This window comes from Mustela erminea, chromosome 4 (genome assembly GCF_009829155.1).
Source record: "Mustela erminea isolate mMusErm1 chromosome 4, mMusErm1.Pri, whole genome shotgun sequence".
NCBI lineage: Eukaryota > Metazoa > Chordata > Mammalia > Carnivora > Mustelidae > Mustela > Mustela erminea.
The window spans coordinates 98901569-98923534 of NC_045617.1; the positions used below are offsets into that span (position 1 = coordinate 98901569).

The 21966-nt window shown below is 42.2% G+C and overlaps 1 protein-coding gene across 1 annotated transcript; it reads right to left on the minus strand.

Annotated features, from left to right (window-relative positions):
• Positions 1 to 6479: 6479 nt before the first annotated feature.
• Positions 6480 to 19803, minus strand: LOC116588755 (glutathione S-transferase A2). Its single transcript, XM_032340256.1, has 7 exons — positions 19699 to 19803; positions 13016 to 13120; positions 12126 to 12177; positions 11298 to 11430; positions 9331 to 9472; positions 7719 to 7850; positions 6480 to 6857 (listed from the first exon to the last, which is right to left on the minus strand). Exons 2-7 carry the CDS (start codon positions 13100 to 13102, stop codon positions 6732 to 6734), a joined length of 672 nt encoding a protein of 223 aa, XP_032196147.1. The 5' UTR covers positions 13103 to 13120; positions 19699 to 19803; the 3' UTR covers positions 6480 to 6731.
• Between the last annotated feature and the right edge of the window lie 2163 nt (positions 19804 to 21966).

Genomic DNA, 21966 nt, shown 5'->3' on the forward strand with positions numbered 1-21966 from the left:
CAAATCATATCTCAACCATTACCAAAGATTGGGATCATTCCCTGCATATTTTCAGACCACAGTGCTTTGAAACTAGAACTCAACCACAAGAGGAAAGATGGAAAGAACTCAAATACATGGAGGCTAAAGAGCATCCTACTCAAGAATGCATGGGTCAACCAAGAAATTAAAGAAGAATTTAAAAATTCATCGAAACAAATGAAAATGAAAACAGAACTATCCAAAATCTGTGGAACGCAGCAAAGGCAGTCCTGAGAGGAAAGTACATAGCAACACAAAACTTCCACAAGAAACAAAAAAGGTCTCAAGTACACAACCTAACCCAACACCTAAAGGAGCTGGAGAAAGAACAGCAAAGAAAGCCTAAACCCAGAAGGAGAAGAGAACTAATAAATATGAGAGCAGAAATCAATGAAATAGAAACCAAAGGAACAGTGAAACAAATCAACAAAACTAGAAGCTGGTTCTTTGAAAAAATTAATAAGCTTGATAAACCCCTGGCCAGACTAATCCAAAAGGAAAGAAAAAGACCCAAATTAATAAATTCATGAACAAAAGAGGAGAGATCACAACCAACACCAAAGAAATACAAACAATAATAAGAACATATTATAAACAACTATATACCAGCAAATTTGACAATCCGGAAGAAATGAATGCATTACTAGAGACATACAAACTATCAAAACTGAACCAGGAAGAAATATAGAACCTGAACAGACCCATAACCACTAAGGAGATTGAAGCAGTCATCAAAAATCTCCCCAAAAAACAAGAGCCCAGGGCCAGATGGCTTCCCAGGGGAATTATACCAAACATTTAAAGAAGAATTAATACCTATTCTCCTGAAACTGTTCCAAAAAATAGGAATGGAAGGAAAACTTCCAAACTCATTTTATGAGGCCAGCATTACCTTGATGCCCAAACCAGATAAAGATCCCATCAAAAAGGAGAATTATAGACTATCAATATCCTTGGTGAACACAGATGCAAAAATTCTCACCAAAATACTAGCCAATAGGATCCAACAGTACATTAAAAGGGTTATTCATCACGGCCAAGAGGGATTTATTTTTGGGCTGCAAGTTTGGTTCAACATCTGCAAGTCAATCAATGGAATACAGTTATTAATAAAAGAAAGAACAAGGACCAAATGATACTCTCAATAGATGCTGAAAAAGCATTTGACAAAGTACAGCATCCTTTCTTGATCAAAACTCTTCACAAAAGGACACATACATCAATATCATCAAAGTCATCTATGAAAAACCCACAGCGAATATCATTCTCAATGGGGAAAAACTGAAAGCTTTCTCCCTAAGGTCAGGAACATGGCAGGGATGTCCACTATCACCACTGTTATTCAACATAGGACTAGAAGTCCTAGCCTCAGCAGTCAGACAACAAAAAATAAATAACTAAAAGGCATCCGAATCAGCAAAGAAGAATTGAGACTCTCACTCTTTGCAGGTGATATGATACTTTATGTGGATAACCCAAAAGATTCCACTCCAAAACTGCTAGACCTCATACAGGAATTCAGGAAAGTGTCAGGATATAAAATCAATGCACAGAAATCAGTTGCATTTCTATATACCAACAGCAAGACAGAAGAAAGAGAAATTAAGGAGTCAATCTCATTTAATTGCACCCAAAACCATAAGATACCTGGGAATAAACCTAACCAAAGAGGCAAAGAATCTGTTCTCAGAAAACTATAAAGTACTCACAAAAGAAATTGAGGAAGACACAAAGAAATGGAAAAGCATTCCATGCTCATGGATTGGAAGAACAAATATTGTGAAAATGTCTATGCTACCTAAAGCAATCTACACGTTCAATGCAATCCTTATCAAAATACCATCAATTTTTTTTTTAAAGAAATGGAACAAATAATCCTAAAATTTATATGGAACCTGAAAAGACCCTGAATGGCCAGAGGAATGTTGGAAAAGAAAAAAAACCAAAGTTGGCACCATCACAATTCCAGACTTTAAGCTCTATTACAAAGCTATAATCATCAAGACAGTATGATACTGGCACAAAAACAGATATATAGATCAATTAAACAGAATAGAGAGCCCAGAAATGGACCCTCAACTCTATGGTCAACTAAACTTTGACAAAGCAGGAAAGAATGTCCAATGGAAAAAAAGACAGTCTGTTCAAAAAATCATGTATGGAAAATTGGACAGCCCCTTGCAGAAGGATGAAACTAGACTATTTCCTTATACCACCCACAAAACTAGATTCAAAATGAATGAAAGACCTCATTCCTGTGAGACAGGAATCCATCAAAATCCTTGAGGAGAACACAGGCATCAACCTCTTTGACCTCAGCCGCAGCAAATTCTTCCTAAAAACATCATGAAAAGCAAGGGGCGCAAGGGCAAAAATGAATTATTGGGACTTCATCAAGATCAAAAGCTTTTGCACAGCAAAGGAAACAGTCAACAAAACCAAAAGACAACTGACAGAATGGGAGGAGATATTCAAAAATGACATTTCAGATAAAGGGCTAGTATCCTTGGGGCACCTGGGTGGCTCAGCGGGTTAAAGCTTCTGCCTTCAGCTCAGGTCATGATCCCGGGGTCCTGGGATCAAGCCCCGCATCGGGCTCTCTGCTCAGTGGGGAGACTGCTTCCTCCTCTCTCTCTCTGCCTGCCTCTCTGCCTCCTTGTGAGCTCTGTCTGTCAAATAAATAAATATTTTTTTAAAAAGGGCTAGTATCCAAAATGTATAAAGAACTTATCAAACTCAACACCCAAAGAACAAACAATCCAATTAAGAAATGGGCAGTGGACATGAACAGACATTTCTGCAAAGAAGACTTCCAAACAGCCAACAGAGACATGAAAAAGTGCTCAATATCAGTCGGCATCAGAGAAATACAAATCAAAACCACAGTGAGATACCACCTCACACCAGTCAGAATGGCTAAAATTAACACATCAGGAAACAACAGATGTTGGTGAGGATGCGAGGAAGGGGAATACTCCTACCCTGTTGGTGGGAATGCAAGCTGGCGCAGCCACTCTGGAAAACAGTTTGGAGATTCATCAAAAAGTTGAAAATAGATCTACCCTACAACCCAGCAATCACACTACTTGGTATTTACCATAAAGATACTAATGTAGTGATCTGAAGGGGCACATGCACCCAAATGTTTATAGCAGCAATGTCCACAATAGCCAAACTATGGAAAGAACCTAGATGTCCATCAACAGATGAATGGATAAAGAAGATGTGGTGTGTATATATAATGGAATACTATGCAGTCACCAAAAAAAGAAATTTTTCCATTTGCAACGACATGGATGGAACTAGAGGGTATTATGCTAAGCGAAAGAAGTCAATCAGAGAAAGACAATTATCATATTATCTCTCTGATATGAGGATTTTGAGGGCAGGGTGGGGGTTCATGGAGGGTAGTGAGGGAAAAAATGAAAGAAGATTGGACTGGGGAGGGAGACAAACCATAAGAGACTCTTACAAAAGAGACTCTCACAAAACAAACTGAGGGTTGCTGGCAGTTGGGAGAGGAGGGTTATGTGGCTGGGTTATGGACTTTGGAGAGGCTATGTGCTGTGGTAAAGAGAGGTATGTGCTGTAAATTGTGTAAGACTGAGGATTCACAGACCTGTACCCCTGAAGCAAATAATACATTATATGTTAATTTTAAAAAATAAAAAATTTTAAAAACTGTATAAATATTAGAACCATAATCCTTAAGAAGGTTTCATTAATTTCTGAGGTTAGAGTATAAATACTTTTTTTCTATTAGGTATCCTTAGGTGGCCTGTTGACTTAGAATGTCACAATTCTGTTCAAAGTTCCAAAGGACAAATATTTTCAAACATAGCTGGTAAGTGCAGAGAAGAGGTAAGCAAAGATTTTAGAGAGAAAGGGAGGAGGCAAAGTAGATCAAAGATAACACAGATAAAATTTGTGCTGACTCATGGATGCCTCATCCAACCAGATCTGGTTGGCAAAATGTTTCTAATACATACTCGTTATTTAAGCAGATTTTGGAAAATTGGCAAGTTACCATGTATAATAGCTTAAATCTTGACCCAATTCCCCCAATACAGTCAGGGAAATTAATATCTATTTTCATTTCAATTATATCTGTATGATCTCTCCATGGAAATGGTGGGTGGTTTAAGGGTCAAATACCAGATGTAAATTATTTTGTAACAAACATCTTTATCCTTTTATGTCACAGATGATCCAGGAGTGATATTCAAAATACTTGGCATTTATATAGTAAATATAAATTATGATGTCAGGATATATACTGAAAATTAATAATATTTGTATTTTCTAACTAAACTGCATATGGCATAAACATTCTGTAGTGCAAGCCAGTCAGAAATCATTGTGATAGTTTCCAGTCGTTTGTGATTTTTACTAATTGTCTCTGTGCTCTGGGCAGTTTGGGTTGGCAGCGAGTGCCATCTGCTCTGTTATGGTGGCCCTTTCCTGCACCCATGACACTTACCACATTCCTAGGTCCCTCTACTGCTTTCTGCCCTGTCCTACTGAGAATAGGGGAGGCAGAGCCTTTCATCGTGGCTAGCCCCAAGTGCATCACCATTCCTCAGGTATCTTAACATGACTCCAGCTTTATTAATCGGCATTTCACTAACCTCTCCTCAGCCCCCCTTTTTGAGATGAGGTGGTATCTTATTCTTCAGGTACTCAGAACACCAGCCATGATGAGGTAGATCTTGGGAGTCCACTTCAACATAATTAAAAAAGAAGTGCCTGGGTGGTTCAGTTGGCTCAGGTCATGATCCCAGAGTCCTGGGATCAAGGCCCACATTGGGCTTGCTGCTCCACAGGGAGTCTGCTTCTCCCTCTCCCTCTGCTCCTTCCCCTGCTTGTTCTCTCTCTCTCAAATAAATACATAGGTTTTTTTTTTAAGATTAAAAGGGATTACAAATATGTTATAAATTATGGAAAGCTAGATGTGATGAGGTTGAGGACCTCTGTTCTGGAGCAAAGGTATAAGAATATATTGTTGGAAGGGTAGATAACAAAGGTCCCTCCTCCTTATAAACACCTTGAGGAGTCCAAAGCAGGAGAGCTAATAGGTAAAGGCAAAGGGAAATGGGAGCCTTTTGGGAGGACAACTTGGCACATCTTGCTTGGACTGAACTGACCGAACACCGACTAGGCATAAAAAACACAAGCCATGTGCCCTGTATATGTGTCTGCCCCACCCTATGCAACTGTGGGGAAGTTCACACTATGAAAATGGGCAGTCAGGGCTAGGGCCCTGGGCTCAGCCCCCTAGATCCTACCTTTCTTGGGGGATCCCAAATGACAGGCTCAGTAGATCACTGAGGCTAGACATCACTCATCATCCTAGTCTCTCCTGCAGAGCAACATGCCAGGGGGGAGAGGACTGTATCTCTTCATGTACAGTTTGGGGTCCCAGGCCTGAGTGACAGCAGGGAGGCCTCCACCTCCTTCTCTCTGAGCTACAGAGCAAGAGGAGGCTGCTGCCCTCTCTTGGGTGGACGGATGGTAATCAGGGTTTCAACCAAACCATCTCAGATCAGGCATTCTATGGGACACAGGAACTCCATGTGGCAAAAGGGGCAGCAAAGAACAGATACAGCAGCAGGAGGCTTCTGGGACTTTTGCTCAGTGTCAAGTCTATTTGACACTTTGAATGGAGTAAGCACCTCGGTTGTTGGATTTACTGTTGCAAAAGAGACTGCTGGGGGGAAGAACGTTCTTGCTCTTCCAAGATGGATGTTTGAAAGACTTAAGATGAATATTTAAGTAAGGGGCGCCTGGGTGGCTCAGTGGGTTAAAGCCTCTGTCTTCAGCTCGGGTAATGATCCCAGGGTTCTGGGATTGAGCCCCTCATCGGGCTCTCTGCTCGGTGGGGAGTCTGCTTCCCTTCCTCTCTCTCTCTCTGCCTACCTCTCTGCACACTTGTGATCTCTGTCAAATAAATAAGTAAAACCCTTAAAAAAAAAAGATGAATACTTAAAAGATGTGATTTTATTATATGTACATCAGGCTGGGAAAGCGGGCTATATGGCTGCACTTCAGTGACACCCTATTTTCCTTGGAACAAAATCCAAAATGCCGCCTCATGACAGACCATGAAGATTCACAGATTCAAGCCAAGATGTCCTGATTAGGTTTATGCTCAGTTTGCTCTCGTGCCCTAGTGTGAAGTTACAGAGTAAATTGTGTACCCCAGAAAGGATAGGTTGAAGTCTTAACCTTGGGTACCTGTGAATGTGACTTTACCTGGAAATAGGGTCTTTGCAGTTATAGTCAAGTTAAGATGAGAAAGAAAGAAACCTTTTAGGTTGCAGATCAGAAATATAGCAAAATACAAAAGAAAGAGACTATTTTTGTGTAGAAAAATGTCCTATGAAAATTTCTACTTCACTCTTTTTGACAGGTACATGATAGACAAAATGACTATTTTTTTTAATAGATCCAAGAAAGAATCCATGAAATTTTTCTCCCTTTATTTATTTTTATGGCCAAGAGACATCCTAGGAGGTGATCATGATTTGATATTTGATCAAAACAAATTGTTTTGCAACTAAATCTGCATAATTTCTAATGAAATTACCACTAAGCTTTTGCAATCGGTAACCTAACCTCACAATAGCCAGGAATTACATGGAGGTAACGCACTTCAGGGCTAGAAAACCTCAGCAGGTGTGTCTTGCGTGGGCTGGGCATCCATTCCTGCTTCATTTCATCCTGAAAATCTTCTTGGCTTGTTCTAAACTCTTCTCATTGATGGGAGGTTTCCTCTGGCTGCCAGGCTGCAGAAACTTCTTCACTGTGGGGAGGTTGCTGACTCTGGTTTTCAGGGCCTGCAGTGCACAAGGGCACAGCTTCAGAATGGAGCCAAAGCCCAATCCCATCATTAGCACAAGCCAGGGAACAGAGACCCTCCTGCAAGGACCAGCTGAGTCTCCTCCATCAGTACCAGTGTGAGGCTGGGAACCACACCCAGAGAGACATGAAGGTTAGAGGAAGAAAAGACAGCTCAATGACATTTGCCCCAAAGGCATCTTTCTTTCAGACTCGTTTCAGTTTCGGGCTTCCCTGTCTCCCTCCTTACACATAAATCCTGTGGATACATCACTCTAGTGCAACAGCCAGACGAGGAATGTATCTGTCAGGGAACGACACACATAAAGTCTCCTGACAGACAATAAAATATATAGGAAAACTGCCCCAGAATGGAAGACAGGAAATGTAGAAAGGTAAACCACAAGATCGTTCAGAACCAGTCAGCCCACTGAGAGAGGCACAGGGAGAGAGGGAGACTCTGCCCAGAGAAACATGATGTCTGCCATTAGGAGCAGGAGTGGAAGGAAGGAAGCAGAAGGAAGAAGAGCTCCTCCGGCAGACACACGAAGGAAAGAGGATACACATGGATAAGGGAAACCCCAGAGAAAACAAGGACAGAAACCATAATGGAATGAGGATGGTAAGATAGATGCTGAGCTCTGGGTCCTTCTCCTGGTGAAGACAATCTACTCTTGGGGAAGCATCCACCTCAAATGGCCTTGGCTTGACAAGATTCTGTGCCTCAATCAGCCCCTAGGAGCTAACTCTGGAGGGCATAGTGGAATTGAGAAGAGGCAATTATGGGGCTTGAGTCCGGATGTCAGATCCTGAGGTGGGAGGTGTGAGCCTTCCCTCCTGATAGCTGTGAGAGAGATCACCTTCAATAGAGGGAAGTTGGCTAGAAGGCTGGGGTCAATCTCTTCCACATAGTAGAGAAGTTCAACCAGGTGAATGTCAGCCTTGCTCAGCCTGTTGCCAACAAGGTAGTCTTGTCCATGGCTCTTTAACACCTGGAGGATTTGAAGAATCACACCATGAGCTCAGGCTCAGTCAGGTTGGGCCCCTCTGCTCCCCCCTACTCTCCAACCCTACCTCCCCACCTCTCCTGCCTCACTGATGGGGTGGGGGCTTCAGACCCTCCAAATTGCCCCTGACTCAGTGGGACACTGGGTCTGGGCTGTTCTTTCCTTCAGCTGAAGCCCTGGCTAATGTCTCCGTAAAACATGTGTCCACTGTATGTCTCTTTCAACTATTCCAATGTATGAAACTTTTCTGAATAAAATGTTGGGGAAATTCATGAAATTTATTAAAGTCTTCCAATAATATGCAAATGATAACATGAAGAGAAAACCTCCAACTTCAAGAAATTTTGACAAATACCCTTTCAGACTATGTACACATAAGGAACTATGGATAATTATCAGGCAAAGAAAATAATAAAACTTCAAATGCTATATAGTAATAGACCATTTTCATTTATCTTATCATAGGGCTCTGTGATTTCAAAGTAGAGCTGTGCTCAAATGGGAAGACTGTTCAGGTCTTCGTCATGTGCATGTGCCTCAAACTCAGCACCACAAGGATCAGGAGAGAGAGTATTTCTTGATTTCTATGAATTCTTTCCTCCTTGAATAGGGCCAACACACAAGCAATGACTTAACATTGGTTCAGTGATTGACAGAATGATCTAATGCCTTATAAAGATGGCTGTGTCTGTGTTAATCCTTTCATTCTATGGATGGACCCCCGTATCTCCTGCAATCTGTTTTTTTTTTTTTTTTTTTTTTGGCCCATGGTTTTTATTTAGTCCAATTTCAGGTACTTTGATCCTGAAATATTCTCCTTTTATCTCCCAAGAAAAACATAACACACATACTATGTAGAGCGATGGAACCTTATTTCCTTAGTTTGCACGACTTTCCTCTCAAGTCTGAGAACCATGTCTTCAAGTATGTCAACTATTTTTCCTTGACATCCCTCCATCTGTCTGTTCCTCTCCGCCCACCGCCCCCATCTCTGTCCAGATACATCTCATTCATCTCTCTGAAACACTACCATATTCTCCTGAAGGACTACTGGCCTCATGTCTCCCTACCATGTTGCCAGAGTCTCTTCTGACCCACTGCTGTCATTGTGTTGCTCTTGGATCAAAGCCCCTGCATGGTGCTCTGCAAGACCTATTTTAATGTCCAGTGTGGCTCTCAGAGCCCTCGACAGCCCGAGCTCTGGCTATGACCATGGAGGTCTGCTGAAGAGAGAATTCTAGATCAGGTCCTGGTTAGTGGAAGTCTTGCTGGAAAACTGAAATTTGGGTACAACTAGCACAATTCTTCCTCACCGTCGGTTTTTATAAAATGCCTTGAGAGTCAGGGTGCTGCATTACTATTTGCTCTCTGGAAGCAAAGGTCAATGCCTAAGGAATGCCAGTCAGGTCCTAGCTTTCCTTGTCCTCTAAGTCCAGTGTCCCAAAGTGCTCAACAGTCCACTTACTTTTTCAAACACAGGGAGATAACGATCTGTTGTTCTCTCTTTGATCAGGGCAATCTTGGCCTCCTTTTGATCAGGTGGGCATAGAGGCAAAACAATGATCATTTCACTCAAATCGGCTATACCTTCTGTGTACATATCTATCCTGAAAGACAAAGTGACCAAGTTGTCGAACGTCTTCTGTCTTGATTTTACAGTTGAAAAACACACAAGAGTAGGCATCAGGAGTTCAGTTCCCACTGGATGCATTTTCATACCCCACCCATTCAGCTTGGATTTTTACTTGATTTGAAGATCTCATTCTAGAATAAACCACTGACGTAGATACATGGCTAAAATTTTCATTATATATGACCAAAGAGGGGGACAGAGAGCTTTGGTGACTTGTCCAGAGCCCAGAGAAACTGGTGCAATCTCGCACAGACCCACTGGGACCATACCTGGGGCTTGCCATATCTGCTGTGATTTGTTCTGGGCACAAAGGTAATGTGACTCGTGCGCCTAAGACATGCCACTTAAGTGATCTCTTAATAAGGTCCCTGGCACAGACGTCTCAGTCACCTCCCTTTCCTGTCTCATCCTAGTACCCCACCCAAGCCCATTTATGTGCCCAATATCAGCAGGTTTTCCAATTAATTCCCATAACCCTGTCCACATACAGTTGCCCAACTCTGACCTTGTTTGCATTTCTCAACTCAGCCCCTAAAAAGGTGAAATTCTTTGGACATTCCAACCAGTACATATTCTAGGAGATTTGGTTTTATTGTTCCCAACTGGGCTTCCTATTAAGAGTTTTTTCTTAAAATTAAATCTTTATTAATGCTTAATTCACATACCATAATGTATACACTTCTCAAGTGTACAAGTTTGTGATTTTTATAGTGAAGATACACAATTCTGTACTATCACCACTCTAATTACAGAATATTTTCATATTCCCAAAAGAAATGCTATATGCTTTGGTAGCCATTCCAATTTCTTCCCTCCTCTAGCCCCTGGCAACCACTAAACTACTTTGTTTCTATGGATTTGAGTGTTGTGGATATTTCATACAAATAGAGTCATACCATAGGTGCCTTTGTGTCTGATGTATGTAACATGATGTTTATAAGGTTCATCCATGTAGTAAGTACCATGCATCAATACTTCGTTCCTTTTCATGGCCAAATAATATTCCATTGATGGATAGGCCAATCTTCCAACCACTAGTCAGCTGATGCACATTTGCAATGTTTCACTGTTTGAACAGTAAGAACAACACTGCTGCAAACATTTGTGCACAAGTTCCAGGGTAGATGGATTTTCAATTATCTTCTTTGTATACCTATCAATGGAGTTGCTGGCATATGGTCAATCTATGTTTAACTTTTTGAGTAACTGGTAACAGAGCATTCTGGGTTTTAAATTTCAATCATGTGGTCCCATCACAACAGAGAAGTGAACCCACAGATATGGTTGTATTGGCTAAAATCTGGCTGCTCAAGATAACTCTAGTAGCTTAAGGACTAGGCTCCATTCACGCTTATCAAGTAGCTGGTAAGTGAAATTCTTGCTCAGCATTCTTGTAATTTATGAACCTTTAGGATCCTTCTGTTCCCTGCCTTATCTGCTAGATACTCAGACACCTTGTCCTTTGTCTCTACTTGTTGGCTGGTATCCAGCTCCAAAAGGCCTGATACCTGGTGATGAGTCCACCATCTTTCTGGTCTCATAGTTCATCAGATTAGGGAAACTCTGTCCCCATATGTTCTCTATTCATGGACTGCTTCCTTTTCTGTAACCCTACTTGGTGAATCCACTGCAAGTAGGATCCCTTATTCTCACAGATCTCGGTGGCGTCAGACCTCAATCTATACCACCAAGTCCTGTGCTCCTCCTGGCCATAATCTCCCCAACATGGTCCTGCTTACCCAAGAAAGAACCCAAATTTTCACATTAACTGTTCATGAAAGAACAGAAAAAATACGTACAGGGCTTTCTCCTTTATGTCTTTCCCATAGAGGTTGTATTTGGTGGCAATGTAGTTGAGAATGGCCCTGGTCTGCACCATCTTCATTCCATCCATTTCCACCATTGGCACTTGCTGGAACATCAGATGTCCATCTTTTGAAAGAAGAAAAGAAGAAGCAGAGTGAAAACTGAGTGAAACTGAGTGAAATTTTGAGAGAAGCTACAACAGGGACGCCACCGCCTATCTTTCAAATGAGAACTCTCTTAGAACTCATGCCATTAAGGCCAATTCTAAAAGAGATTTCTATGTAGAATGTTTTAGGTGTTCTTTCAACTCTCCCACTGGTCAGTGTGTGCCTGGCTTTCCTGAGTCCACTGATGCTTGTAGTGTTGGACCTTGTTCTTCATCTCCCTTTTCCTACTGTCAATGCCATGCCCTCTCATTCTCTGAGACTATAATATTGCTGGTAGGACCTTGTCAACCCCACCAGAGAAAAGAACTCAAAGCAACTGCTAGCCTATTTATACTTTTTCACTCTACTGCATGTGTTCGAGGGTCCTTGGATGGGCACATTGTGTGGAATACTGAACTGACCCAACTCACTTGGGAGGCAGAAAAGCTGGAGAGAGCAGAGGCCATTCGCAGGGCAAGGGGCATGATTCATTTAGCAAATGCTCAGAGTTCAAGCCCTTCCTAGCCCTGAGTGAGATGAAAGACTGGCCCAAGGAGCCCCACCTTTTACATGGGGGCCACTTTTCCTCCCTTCCACCATCCACAACTCCCAACACACTCAGCTTATGACTTCTACCTGATACCCTCATCCCAAGAATTAGATACTTGGTCTTACCACTCCTTAACTTATCCCAGTCTTCTGGAGTTTCAATAAATTTCTCTTCAAACTGGAAAGCAGAAACAGTGAATTAGCACATCTATAATATATAGTATATATTATATGTTGTTATTATACTATAATAGCAACAATTCTTCCTTAAAATCATCTAAGATCAAGGCTCATGTTTCTAGTTGTTGCACACAAGTCATAAACGGTATTTTGTAGTTCACTTAAATGCAAATCCAAATAAGGCCTACACACTGTGTTTAGTTTCCTTAGGTTATCTTAATTGTTTATATCCTTTATGAGAAGAAATTTTAATAATATATTAGGTCAAATCTGTTCATATCTCTATTAAAGATTACATTTACTTATTTGAGAGAGAGAGAAAGCATGAGCAAGGGGAGGGGCAGAGGGATAGGGAGAAGCAGACTCCCCGCTGAGCAGGGAGCCCCATGCAGGGCTCCATTCCAGGACCTGAGATCATGACCTGAGCCAAAGGCAGACCCTTAACTGACTGAGCCATCTAGGTGCCCCAAATCTGTTCAACTCAGTGGTTGACAATTTTTTCTTTCTTTTTTTTTTTTAGAGAGAGAGCAGGAGCATGGGGGTGGGGGAGCAGCTGAAGCAGAGGAAGAGAGAATCCTAAGCAGGCTCCATGCCCAGTGCAGAGCCCAGTGTGGGACTCAGTCTCACAACCCTGAGATCGTGACCTGAGCTGATATCAAGAGTCGGAGACTTAGCTGACAAATTTTTTAATGCAAAACTGCTAGCCTATTTCTACTTTTTTTAATATATATCTTCACAGGTCATTTAGTAAGAAAATTCTCTTAACTTATGCAAGAAAAGTACTTTGATAGAGTCAATTTTAGATCCAACTTAAGATGACAAGACTCAGATCTAACCTCTACTCCTGCTGCGGCCAAGAGCCACCGGATGGACTCCATTCGGCCTCGTCCATTGAAGTAGTGAAGTTTGGGCTTCCCTGCCATGGTGGACTCCAAAGTTCTCTAAACATGAATGAAAAAACAAACAAATTAACGGATTAGCAAATGGACAATACCACAGAAGCAAAAATGTACTTTCTGGTGTATGGACGAACAGCACCAACAATGTGGAAGGAGTATCTGCCTTCGAGTTGGAAGAGTCCTTAGAATGTTTTTCATGGCCCAAGTTCTCATCTATCAGTAGCCAACCCTGGGAAATTGTTCCAAACCATGCTCATACCTCCACTGGGTAAAATTGGGTTGTCTTAGCAGGCTAATAGGGAGAGTGTACCATAAGGATATAAGTATGGGCATTGGAAAAAGGGGAAAGGATTAGAGAATTGGTATTTATTGAAAATCTCCTAATGATCATGACCCAAGGCTAGTGCCTTTGGATACATTATATCTTTAATTTTCATAACAGCCCCATGAAACTGGTTGTTATCATGCCCATATCAGTTAATTAGAACAAGGCTCAAAGGTGAAAAGAGTCTATAGTTATTCCCTAGTTAGTGATGGACATGAAAATCCACACCTAGGACTGAAAAGAGAGGACAGAGCTGGGAGCCTGTGAGGGACACTGAAACCAGAGGACTTCCCTAACAAGAAGGGGAAGGAGAGGCAGAGTCAGTCCTCCACTCCGTGGCTCTTATGCTGCTTTTGTTTAAAGGACTGAGGCTCAACTCTAGCTCAAAAGACCTTAGTTCTTTTCATAGACACAGGAAGCTAATTCCCTTCCTTTGTTTGGAATTCTACATTCTAACTTTACTTGGTGGCACTTCATAATCTGGAAAAAGGGATGTTACTGCATTAATCTTACAGTAAATGGACCAGAACTCACATTTCTTAAGTGCCTGTCATACAAGGGGTATTCTTAGCTATTTGTCTTTATTTCATTCTCCAAAAATTGCCTGAGGTGGTTCTGCTATTACTGTCTTTTTAAAGTTGATGATACTGAGGTTTCTAGAGTAACCTGCCCCAAATAGGTGGTAGTATTGGGATTCAAACCCACTTCCATTCAAAACCAAAGATTTTATTTTCTATATTGGTGTTTAAAATATACAACCTTTAGTGGATTGTGAAGTCCACCAATTTCTATGGTGAAGTAGAAAATAGAAAATATCTGAGTGTATTTTATGTAGAAACAGAAACATTTTAGCTTCAAGTATGTGTTTATTGTGGGTATGAGCATGTACATGAGTGCACACTCTTTTGATCTGTATAATGGTAAGGGATACTTTGGTTCTGCCTCATCAGTGAAGTTTGAAAGTCCTTGGTCCATCTCAGCCTATGAGAAGTGAACATAGCAGGGAACCAGACAATGAAACCCAGTGGCTCAAACAATGGATGTTCTATCATGGATGTGAATGGAAACACACAGGACTCATTAAAATCAGGAGTCCTAAAGCCAGGTCTTAAAAAGGAACAGGTGCATATTCTGTGCAAATCCTAGGCTCTGTTTACAAAATATTAAGATTCTCTTGTAAAATTTTGATGCGGAGTTTGGGACAAAAAGATACTTCTCTTTACCCAATGTGAGGTAGGAAACAAAGGCAGAAGGAAATGTAGATAATATTAAATGTCCTTATAACCTGCAGCCCACTGACAAATACTTGAGATGGTCAGAATGTAACATTCTTCCAGGAAACTCCCAGCTGGCTTAAGGATAATGGCTTTACTACAGGGGAAAACCACCTTAGCTTTACAATAGCAAGTGTCTTCTTTAGCACAGGAGGATCCTTTTGGAACTTCCCTTATCTTTACTTACCCCAACCCCAAAGTATATAATCAGTTGCTCCACTCAATCCTGGGCAGCATACTTATCCATGGGTCCTGCCCCTGTTCTTTAATAAAACCACCTTTTTTGCACCAAAAAGTTCTGAAGAATTCCTTCTTGGCCATCAGCTCCAGGCCCCCACAATACTACTCCAAAAAACTACCTTAAATGGATACATCTCAGAAAAAGTGTGTGTGACTTGAATTTTAGGTATCAGAGTGCTTTCAATGTCCATATTTTTCATGTAGCACTCAGTAATTCCAACCTTTAGGAAGCAAAGAACTGTTGGGGTGCCTGGGTGGCTCAGTCACTTAAGCGTCTGTCTTCTGCTCAGGTCGTGATCCCAGGGTCCTCCAACATGGGAAATCTGCTTCTCCCTCCCTCTCTGCCCTCTGCCCCCAACTTCCTCAAATAAATAAACAAAATATCTTAAAAAAAAAAAAAAAGTAAGTAAAGAACTGTTTGGAAACATACTTACCAAGTCATCTGTCTTGTAATTGGAGATTTGTTTATTGTACTTTCTTATCATGAAGAATGGGGCTGCTATGACTCAGCGGGATGCAAAGGAGAATGAGGCTTGTACCGAGTGTGTTTTGAACCACTGGTCACAGAGTTGTGATAAATGGCCTCACACCACCTTACCCACTGACTAAGGGTCAGGATACAAAAGAAAACAATGTTTACCTTATATAATATTTTATCAGAAGGCTCCCCAGATAAGCAATTTGGTTCCCCTCTTGAATGGGAGGTCTCCAGAGGCCTGATCAAAAGTGGGGCAAAGGTTGTCACAGAACTTTGCCTGATCAGCAGAAAAGGAGATCTGGAGAGACTCGATGATTGGCCATAGAGACACACGCGGATGTTCCTGATGGGCCCTCGGTATCTGGTGAGTGTGACCACCCCCCGGCCCAGGACAACCCCGGGGAAACAGCTTCAAACATCCTATTTTAAAGATGAGCAAATTGAAGTACAAAGAGACAAAGCAGCTTTCTTCAACTCATAGGCTGTACGAGCATTGGCTTAGTTGGAACTCATCTGACTTCAGGTCCTGGGCTTCTAAAACCATGGAACTCTTTGACAGCTTCCATGCTTCTCCTGGAGATCCTTGTTGATTTGTTCCCATTCAGAGCCCATTATCCAACTACCCGGTGAAGGAGGCAGAGGGGGAAACATGGAATTCGCAAGCTCCTTTTTTGTTAGCTGATTTATAGGGGCTTGAAAAGAATATTGATAAAACACACCTTGCTTTACTTTGACACCCTGAAGAACCAGGAGTACAAGGAGCACTACATAAGTATATTTTACCTTAATAAAAAAGTAGGCTGAGGGGCCCCTGGGTGGCTCAGTGGGTTAAAGCCTCTGCCTTCAGCTCAGGTCATGATCCCAGGGTTCTGGGATCAAGCCCTGCGTCAGGCTTCTCTCTCTCTCTCTCTCTCTCTCTCTCTCTCTCTTTCTCTGCCTGTCTCTCTGTCTACTGTGATCTCCGTTGAATTAATAAATAAAATCTTCTTTTTTAAAGTAGGCTTATATTCCTCGAATGGAGAATATCCTACGATAATTCCAGTAGTATATGAAAAGAGTTATGTCTCTGGATGTGGTCCTAATCACAGTGTGAGGATCAGAGAAAGAGAAGGGACCTTGGAGACAAATGCCAGCTCCTGTCTTCTGGTACATAAACTCAGTTGTTAAATCCCCACCCATCATTTTCTCTTCTAGAGACGGTTACGTTTACTCTTGAAGGCTGTTGAGTGAGATCATGTACCTAAAAAGCTGTTAAGTGAGTTCATGTACCTAAAACTCATAATAAGGATCAGAAAATGCAAGTTCCCTCCCGCTCCCTGTTCCTGGACAGAGGTGGGTCTCTGGGCTCATTGGATAGCACACATCTTTCTTTGTCTATCTGTCCATCTGTCTCATCTCTGCCTATTTACCCACCACCATGTGTGCGTCTACCTAGCTCTTGACCCATGGAGCTCCAGTAGGAATCAGATGTTACATATTTCCAGACGTTGTTTCAGAGTCATACAGTCATTTATCTGGCTTGTGTGGAAAGACCAGAGGTATGGACTGTGTGCTAACCTGTATTGTAGGACCTCTAACGAAGATTCAGAGAGGTCTGGCGCATCATTAAACACAGCCTTTCGTAGTCTCAAGATGTCAGCAGATTTCTGGTTCGGCCCACCTGCCGCATGTACCCAGCAGTGTCTCTCACCTCTGGCCCATCCCCCCTTGCCACTGGCTGCCTGATTCCAGGAACTCTGGAGTTTTTCCAGTCTCCAGGTTCCCCTGTGCGGGTCCCAGCCCCGTGAGTGTAATTGCTGGTCACTGCACAAGAGCAGAGTCTCACTGTCGACACTTGCCAAAAACGATCTCTTCTCTCCGACATCCTGTTCCTTACCTGGTAACTGACATTTAACTGAACCTTCTCCGACATTTTGGTTCTGGCTGATGTGTCCTGTACTCCCCGCTCTCAAAAAGTCTCCTTCCAACTGCTCGACTAGCATCATCATCAGGCACACTCCCGCACTAAGAAACCATGGCTGCGCAGCAACAAGGTAGGAGCCTGATCTGGTTCCTGCCGGGAAAGTTTTGTAGACAACAGGCAGCTCACAGAGCACCCAGTGGTGACTCCAGTGTCATCGGTTCCTACCCCCAAATCATGGCCAAGCAAGTCACAGCAAGGCCAAGGCTGCCAGGCTGTAAGCTGAGCATGCTGTGCCTTCTGTCCAGGCAGGATCCTGCCCCCCGCCCCGGGGCAGCATAATATCCTCAAACCCGTGCCTCTTCCACCCCCACTCCTCTGCCTCCCTTCATATTGGGATCACGCCACCTCCTTGTCAACCTTGCTCTCGTTAGCACCTCACAGAGTGTTTTTCCTCCTTGACATCTCAGCATCTTCTGCCGGGGATTTCTGGATTGTCACAGCGACGTCACTGAACCTCTCGTCCCTGCCTGTACAAAACCCTTCTTCCCCCATGGATATTAACACTTCCAGCAGGACTTGGTGGACCCTTCTGGTCTGACTCCAGTGACTTGTGCATTCTAGCTAGGTGAATTTCTGTGCCTTTTAAAAATGAAAGATACGCTCTGCTGACCACCTGGTCTTCCCATCAGGACTTCTTGCATTTGGGAGTTTGAGAGGTCCCGTAAGCCAGTGGTTCTTCAATGGGGGTGATTTGGCTCGCCTGCACCCTGAAGGCCATCTGGCAATGTCTGGAAGCATGGCTTATTGTCAAAACCAGAAGGGAGGGTGTTACAGCATCAGTTGGGTAGAGAACAGAGATGTTTCTGATGTGGCATGAGGCCATGCTTGATGTGCCTCTGAATGCTTTTTATCTACTACTAGTCATTCTGCATTTTATCTGCCTAGTTTTCATCCACCATGTTATCCTAGCAGACACAGTGGTTGGATATTTAGTTGGAGATATCTTACGGCTGACTGTGGTTAGCTGCTGTATCTATGCAGTCTTTCCAGGATAGAGCTCATGGCCATTTGGGAAAATACAGGCATGCTCCTGTTATCCACTGGGACTTACTCTTCTCCTCGGGCTGTCCGTCACTCCACTAGGTTGGAACCTCACCCCTGCACTGTACTCTTTCTACAAGTACTGAGTGAAATGCAAAGACACTATGAGAATCTAAACTGTGTCAACAATATTCATGAAGTGACCATTTCTTATAAAACTTATAAATGAACTATCACTGTAGATATTTTAAAGGTGCAAAGTTTCCAAATTTGAGAAAATATGTATGTTAAGGTTATTGTCAAGTACATTCTTTAAAACAAACTAAATGTACATGTCTATAATACACATTTTTTTTAACTAAACAACAATAGAAGGACAATTAGTGGGACAGCTCCCCACAGCAGCAAACAAGCCAGCCTAAAGTGTCAATAGTCCCAAGGTTGGGAAACCTTGCTCCAGCCCTGCTCTAGGTTGCCATGAGTTGGTTGAACCCTAAAGAGACAATGGGTCTCACCAGCTAGCTAGTCAGAGCCAAGACTTGGAATCTAGTGCTGCTGACATTCAGACTAATTTTTTTTCTACTATGACAAATCGTAATTTTCATAGGCTAGATAACATTACAGTATCATAATTCACAACTGTTCTGTGTTGACTACAGTAGTTCTCCTTATCTGTGTGGCTATGTCCCAAGACCCCCAGAGGTTGCCTGAAACCCGGAAAGTACCAAACCCTACATATACTACGTTTTTGCCTATACATACCTCTGATGAGGTTTAATTCCTAAATTAGGCACGGTAGGAGGTTAATAACAGTGACTACTAATAAAATAGAACAAGTATAATGATATGCTGTAATAAAACTGATGGGCATTTGTAATTTATGAATGTTTTTCTTTCTGGAATTTTCCACTTAATATTTTCAGGCTGTGGTTAGTTACCATGGGTAACTGATAAGCACAGTAAGCAAAGCCACACATAAGCGGCGGGGGTGGGGGGTTATTCTTACAGAGAAAGTAAGGCTGCCACAAACACCTCTAGTCTCGCTTGCACTGGTCATATTCTCGGATTGCCGAAATGGTTTCGTTCTTTTTTCCCCTTATCTCAGGAATATCTTTCTATCGAAATTCTCATGCCCTAGTTTTCAAATCTCTGAATTCATTTTTACATTTTGTAAAGATGTATCCAACAACCATTGAATAAACAACTCTTGAACTATCCCCTAAACGCACCAAGAAGGCACAATGTTGAGTATAAAACAGACTTTTCCTTGTGCTAAAGACACATTTTAAAGTGGTTTTCTGGTAATCTAGAGATGAGGGTGTGAGGCAACATCTGAAGATGTAGGAAAGCAGTACTTACCTTACTGAAGTGTCTCTCCCAGGAGGCGCAGCAGCTCCATGCCAACCCCTCATGCGCTTATAAGCTCTTTGACAGTAGGTAACGCCTCCTCTTGGATGAGGGTAGAGTTCAGTGAGGGAGAAGTCACTCCCACAATGCTCAGGGTCTTGGCTCCCATGTTAGATTAGAAGGGAATGACAAGTCATCCTCTTATGAAACAACTGGTTAATATGTTCCTTTTCAAGGTTGGCAATTAAAAGATTAAACAAACAATTTCAGACTGATCAGACTCTCTCTGCCAGTTTTGGAAGAAACTGACTGTGAGGTTTCCATGAACTGGATGCCAGGACCAAACAGATGAAAAACCATTACTGTAAAATGCTATACCCTAAAACACATGTCCACTGTACATCTCTTTCAACTATTCTGACATATGTAATTTTTCCAAATAAAATGTTGGAGTTCATGAAATGTATTAAAGTCTTCCAATAATATGCAAATGATAACATAAAGAGAAAACCCCATGGCACCTCCAACTTCAGGAAACTTTGACAAACACCCTTTCAGACTATGTACACATAAGGAACTATGGATAATTATCAGGCAAAGAAAATAATAAAACTTCAAATGCTATATGGTAATAAACCATTTTCATTTATCTTATCATAGGGCTCTGTGATTTCAAAGTAGAGCTGTGCTCAAATGGGAAGACTGTTCAGGTCTTCATCATGTGCATGTGGCCCAAACTCAGCACCACAAGGGTCAGGAGAAAGAGCATTTCTTGATTTCTATGAATTCTTTCCTCCTTGAATAGGGCCAACACACAAGCAATGACTTAACATTGGTTCAGTGATTGACAGAATGATCTAATGCCTTATAAAGATGGCTGTGTCTGTGTTAACCCTTTCATTCTATGGATGGACCCCCATATCTTCTGCAATCATTTTTTTTTTTTTTTTTGGCCCATGGTTTTTATTTAGTCCAATTTCAGGTACTTTGATCCTGAAATATTCTCTTCTTACCTCCCAGGAAAAACATAACACACATACTATGTAGAGCGATGGAACCTTATTTCCTTAGTTTGCATGACTTTCCTCTCAAGTCTGAGAACCATGTCTTCAAGTATGTCAACTATTTTTCCTTGACATCCCTCCATCTGTCTGTTCCTCTCCGCCCACTGCCCCCATCTCTGTCCAGATACATCTCATTCATCCATCTCTGAAACACTACCATATTCTCCTGAAGGGCTACTGGCCTCATGTCTCCCTACCATGTTGCCAGAGTCTCTTCTGACCGACCCACTGCTGTCATTGTGCTGCTCTTGGATCAAAGCCCCTGCATGGTGCTCTGCAAGATCTATTCCAACTTCCTGTGTGGCTCTCAGAGCCTTCAACAGCCCAAGCTGTTGACTATGACCATGGAGGTCTGCTGAAGAGAGAATTCTAGATCAGGTCCTGGTTAGTGGAAGTCTTGTTGGAAAACCAAGATTTGGGTACAACTGGTACAATTCTTCCTCACCGTCAGTTTTTATAAAATGCCTTGAGAGTCAGGGTGCTGCATTACTGTTAGCTCACAAGAAGTGAAGGTCAATGCCTAAGGAATGCCAGTCAGGCCCTAGCTTTCCTTGTCTTTTCCCGAGCCTTCTTCTCTAGACACTCAAAGTTTTGCGTTTGGCTCTAGCTATTGGGTGTACCCAGCTCCTCAAGGCCTGAGTCCCTGGAGTCATGTTTCCACTATCCTCCTGGCTTCGTAGTTCATCCATTTTGGGAAAATCTGTCAGTGTACTATATCCGTAGATTGTACCCCCTTATATAATCATACTCACTAGAATCCACTCCATGTTTACTATTTCTCACCCTCATACGTCTCGGCTGTGCTGGACCTCTATAATAACACTAAGACATACACTGCTATTGGCCATGAAACCTGTGAGTACAGACCTGCTCACTCAGGGAAGGAACTAGATTGCTCCTGTTAATTGTTGATGAAAGCACAGAAAATGTACCACACAGGGCTCTCTCGTTTAGGTCTCTCCCACAGAGGTCATATCTAGAGACCAAGTAGTTGAAAACGGCTCTGGTCTGCACCGATTTCATTTCACTGATGTCCACCATTGGAACTTGCTGGAACATCAGAGTTCTGTCTCTTGAAAAAAGATAAGGAGCAGAATAAAATGCTTTCGGGGTTGTACCCATCTCAGATGGAAAACATATTTGAGATGCCAGGGGGAAAAAACTAGAATCACCTGGTAACATTTTAGCAGAATGGCATTTAGGTCCCCAGGAGCCT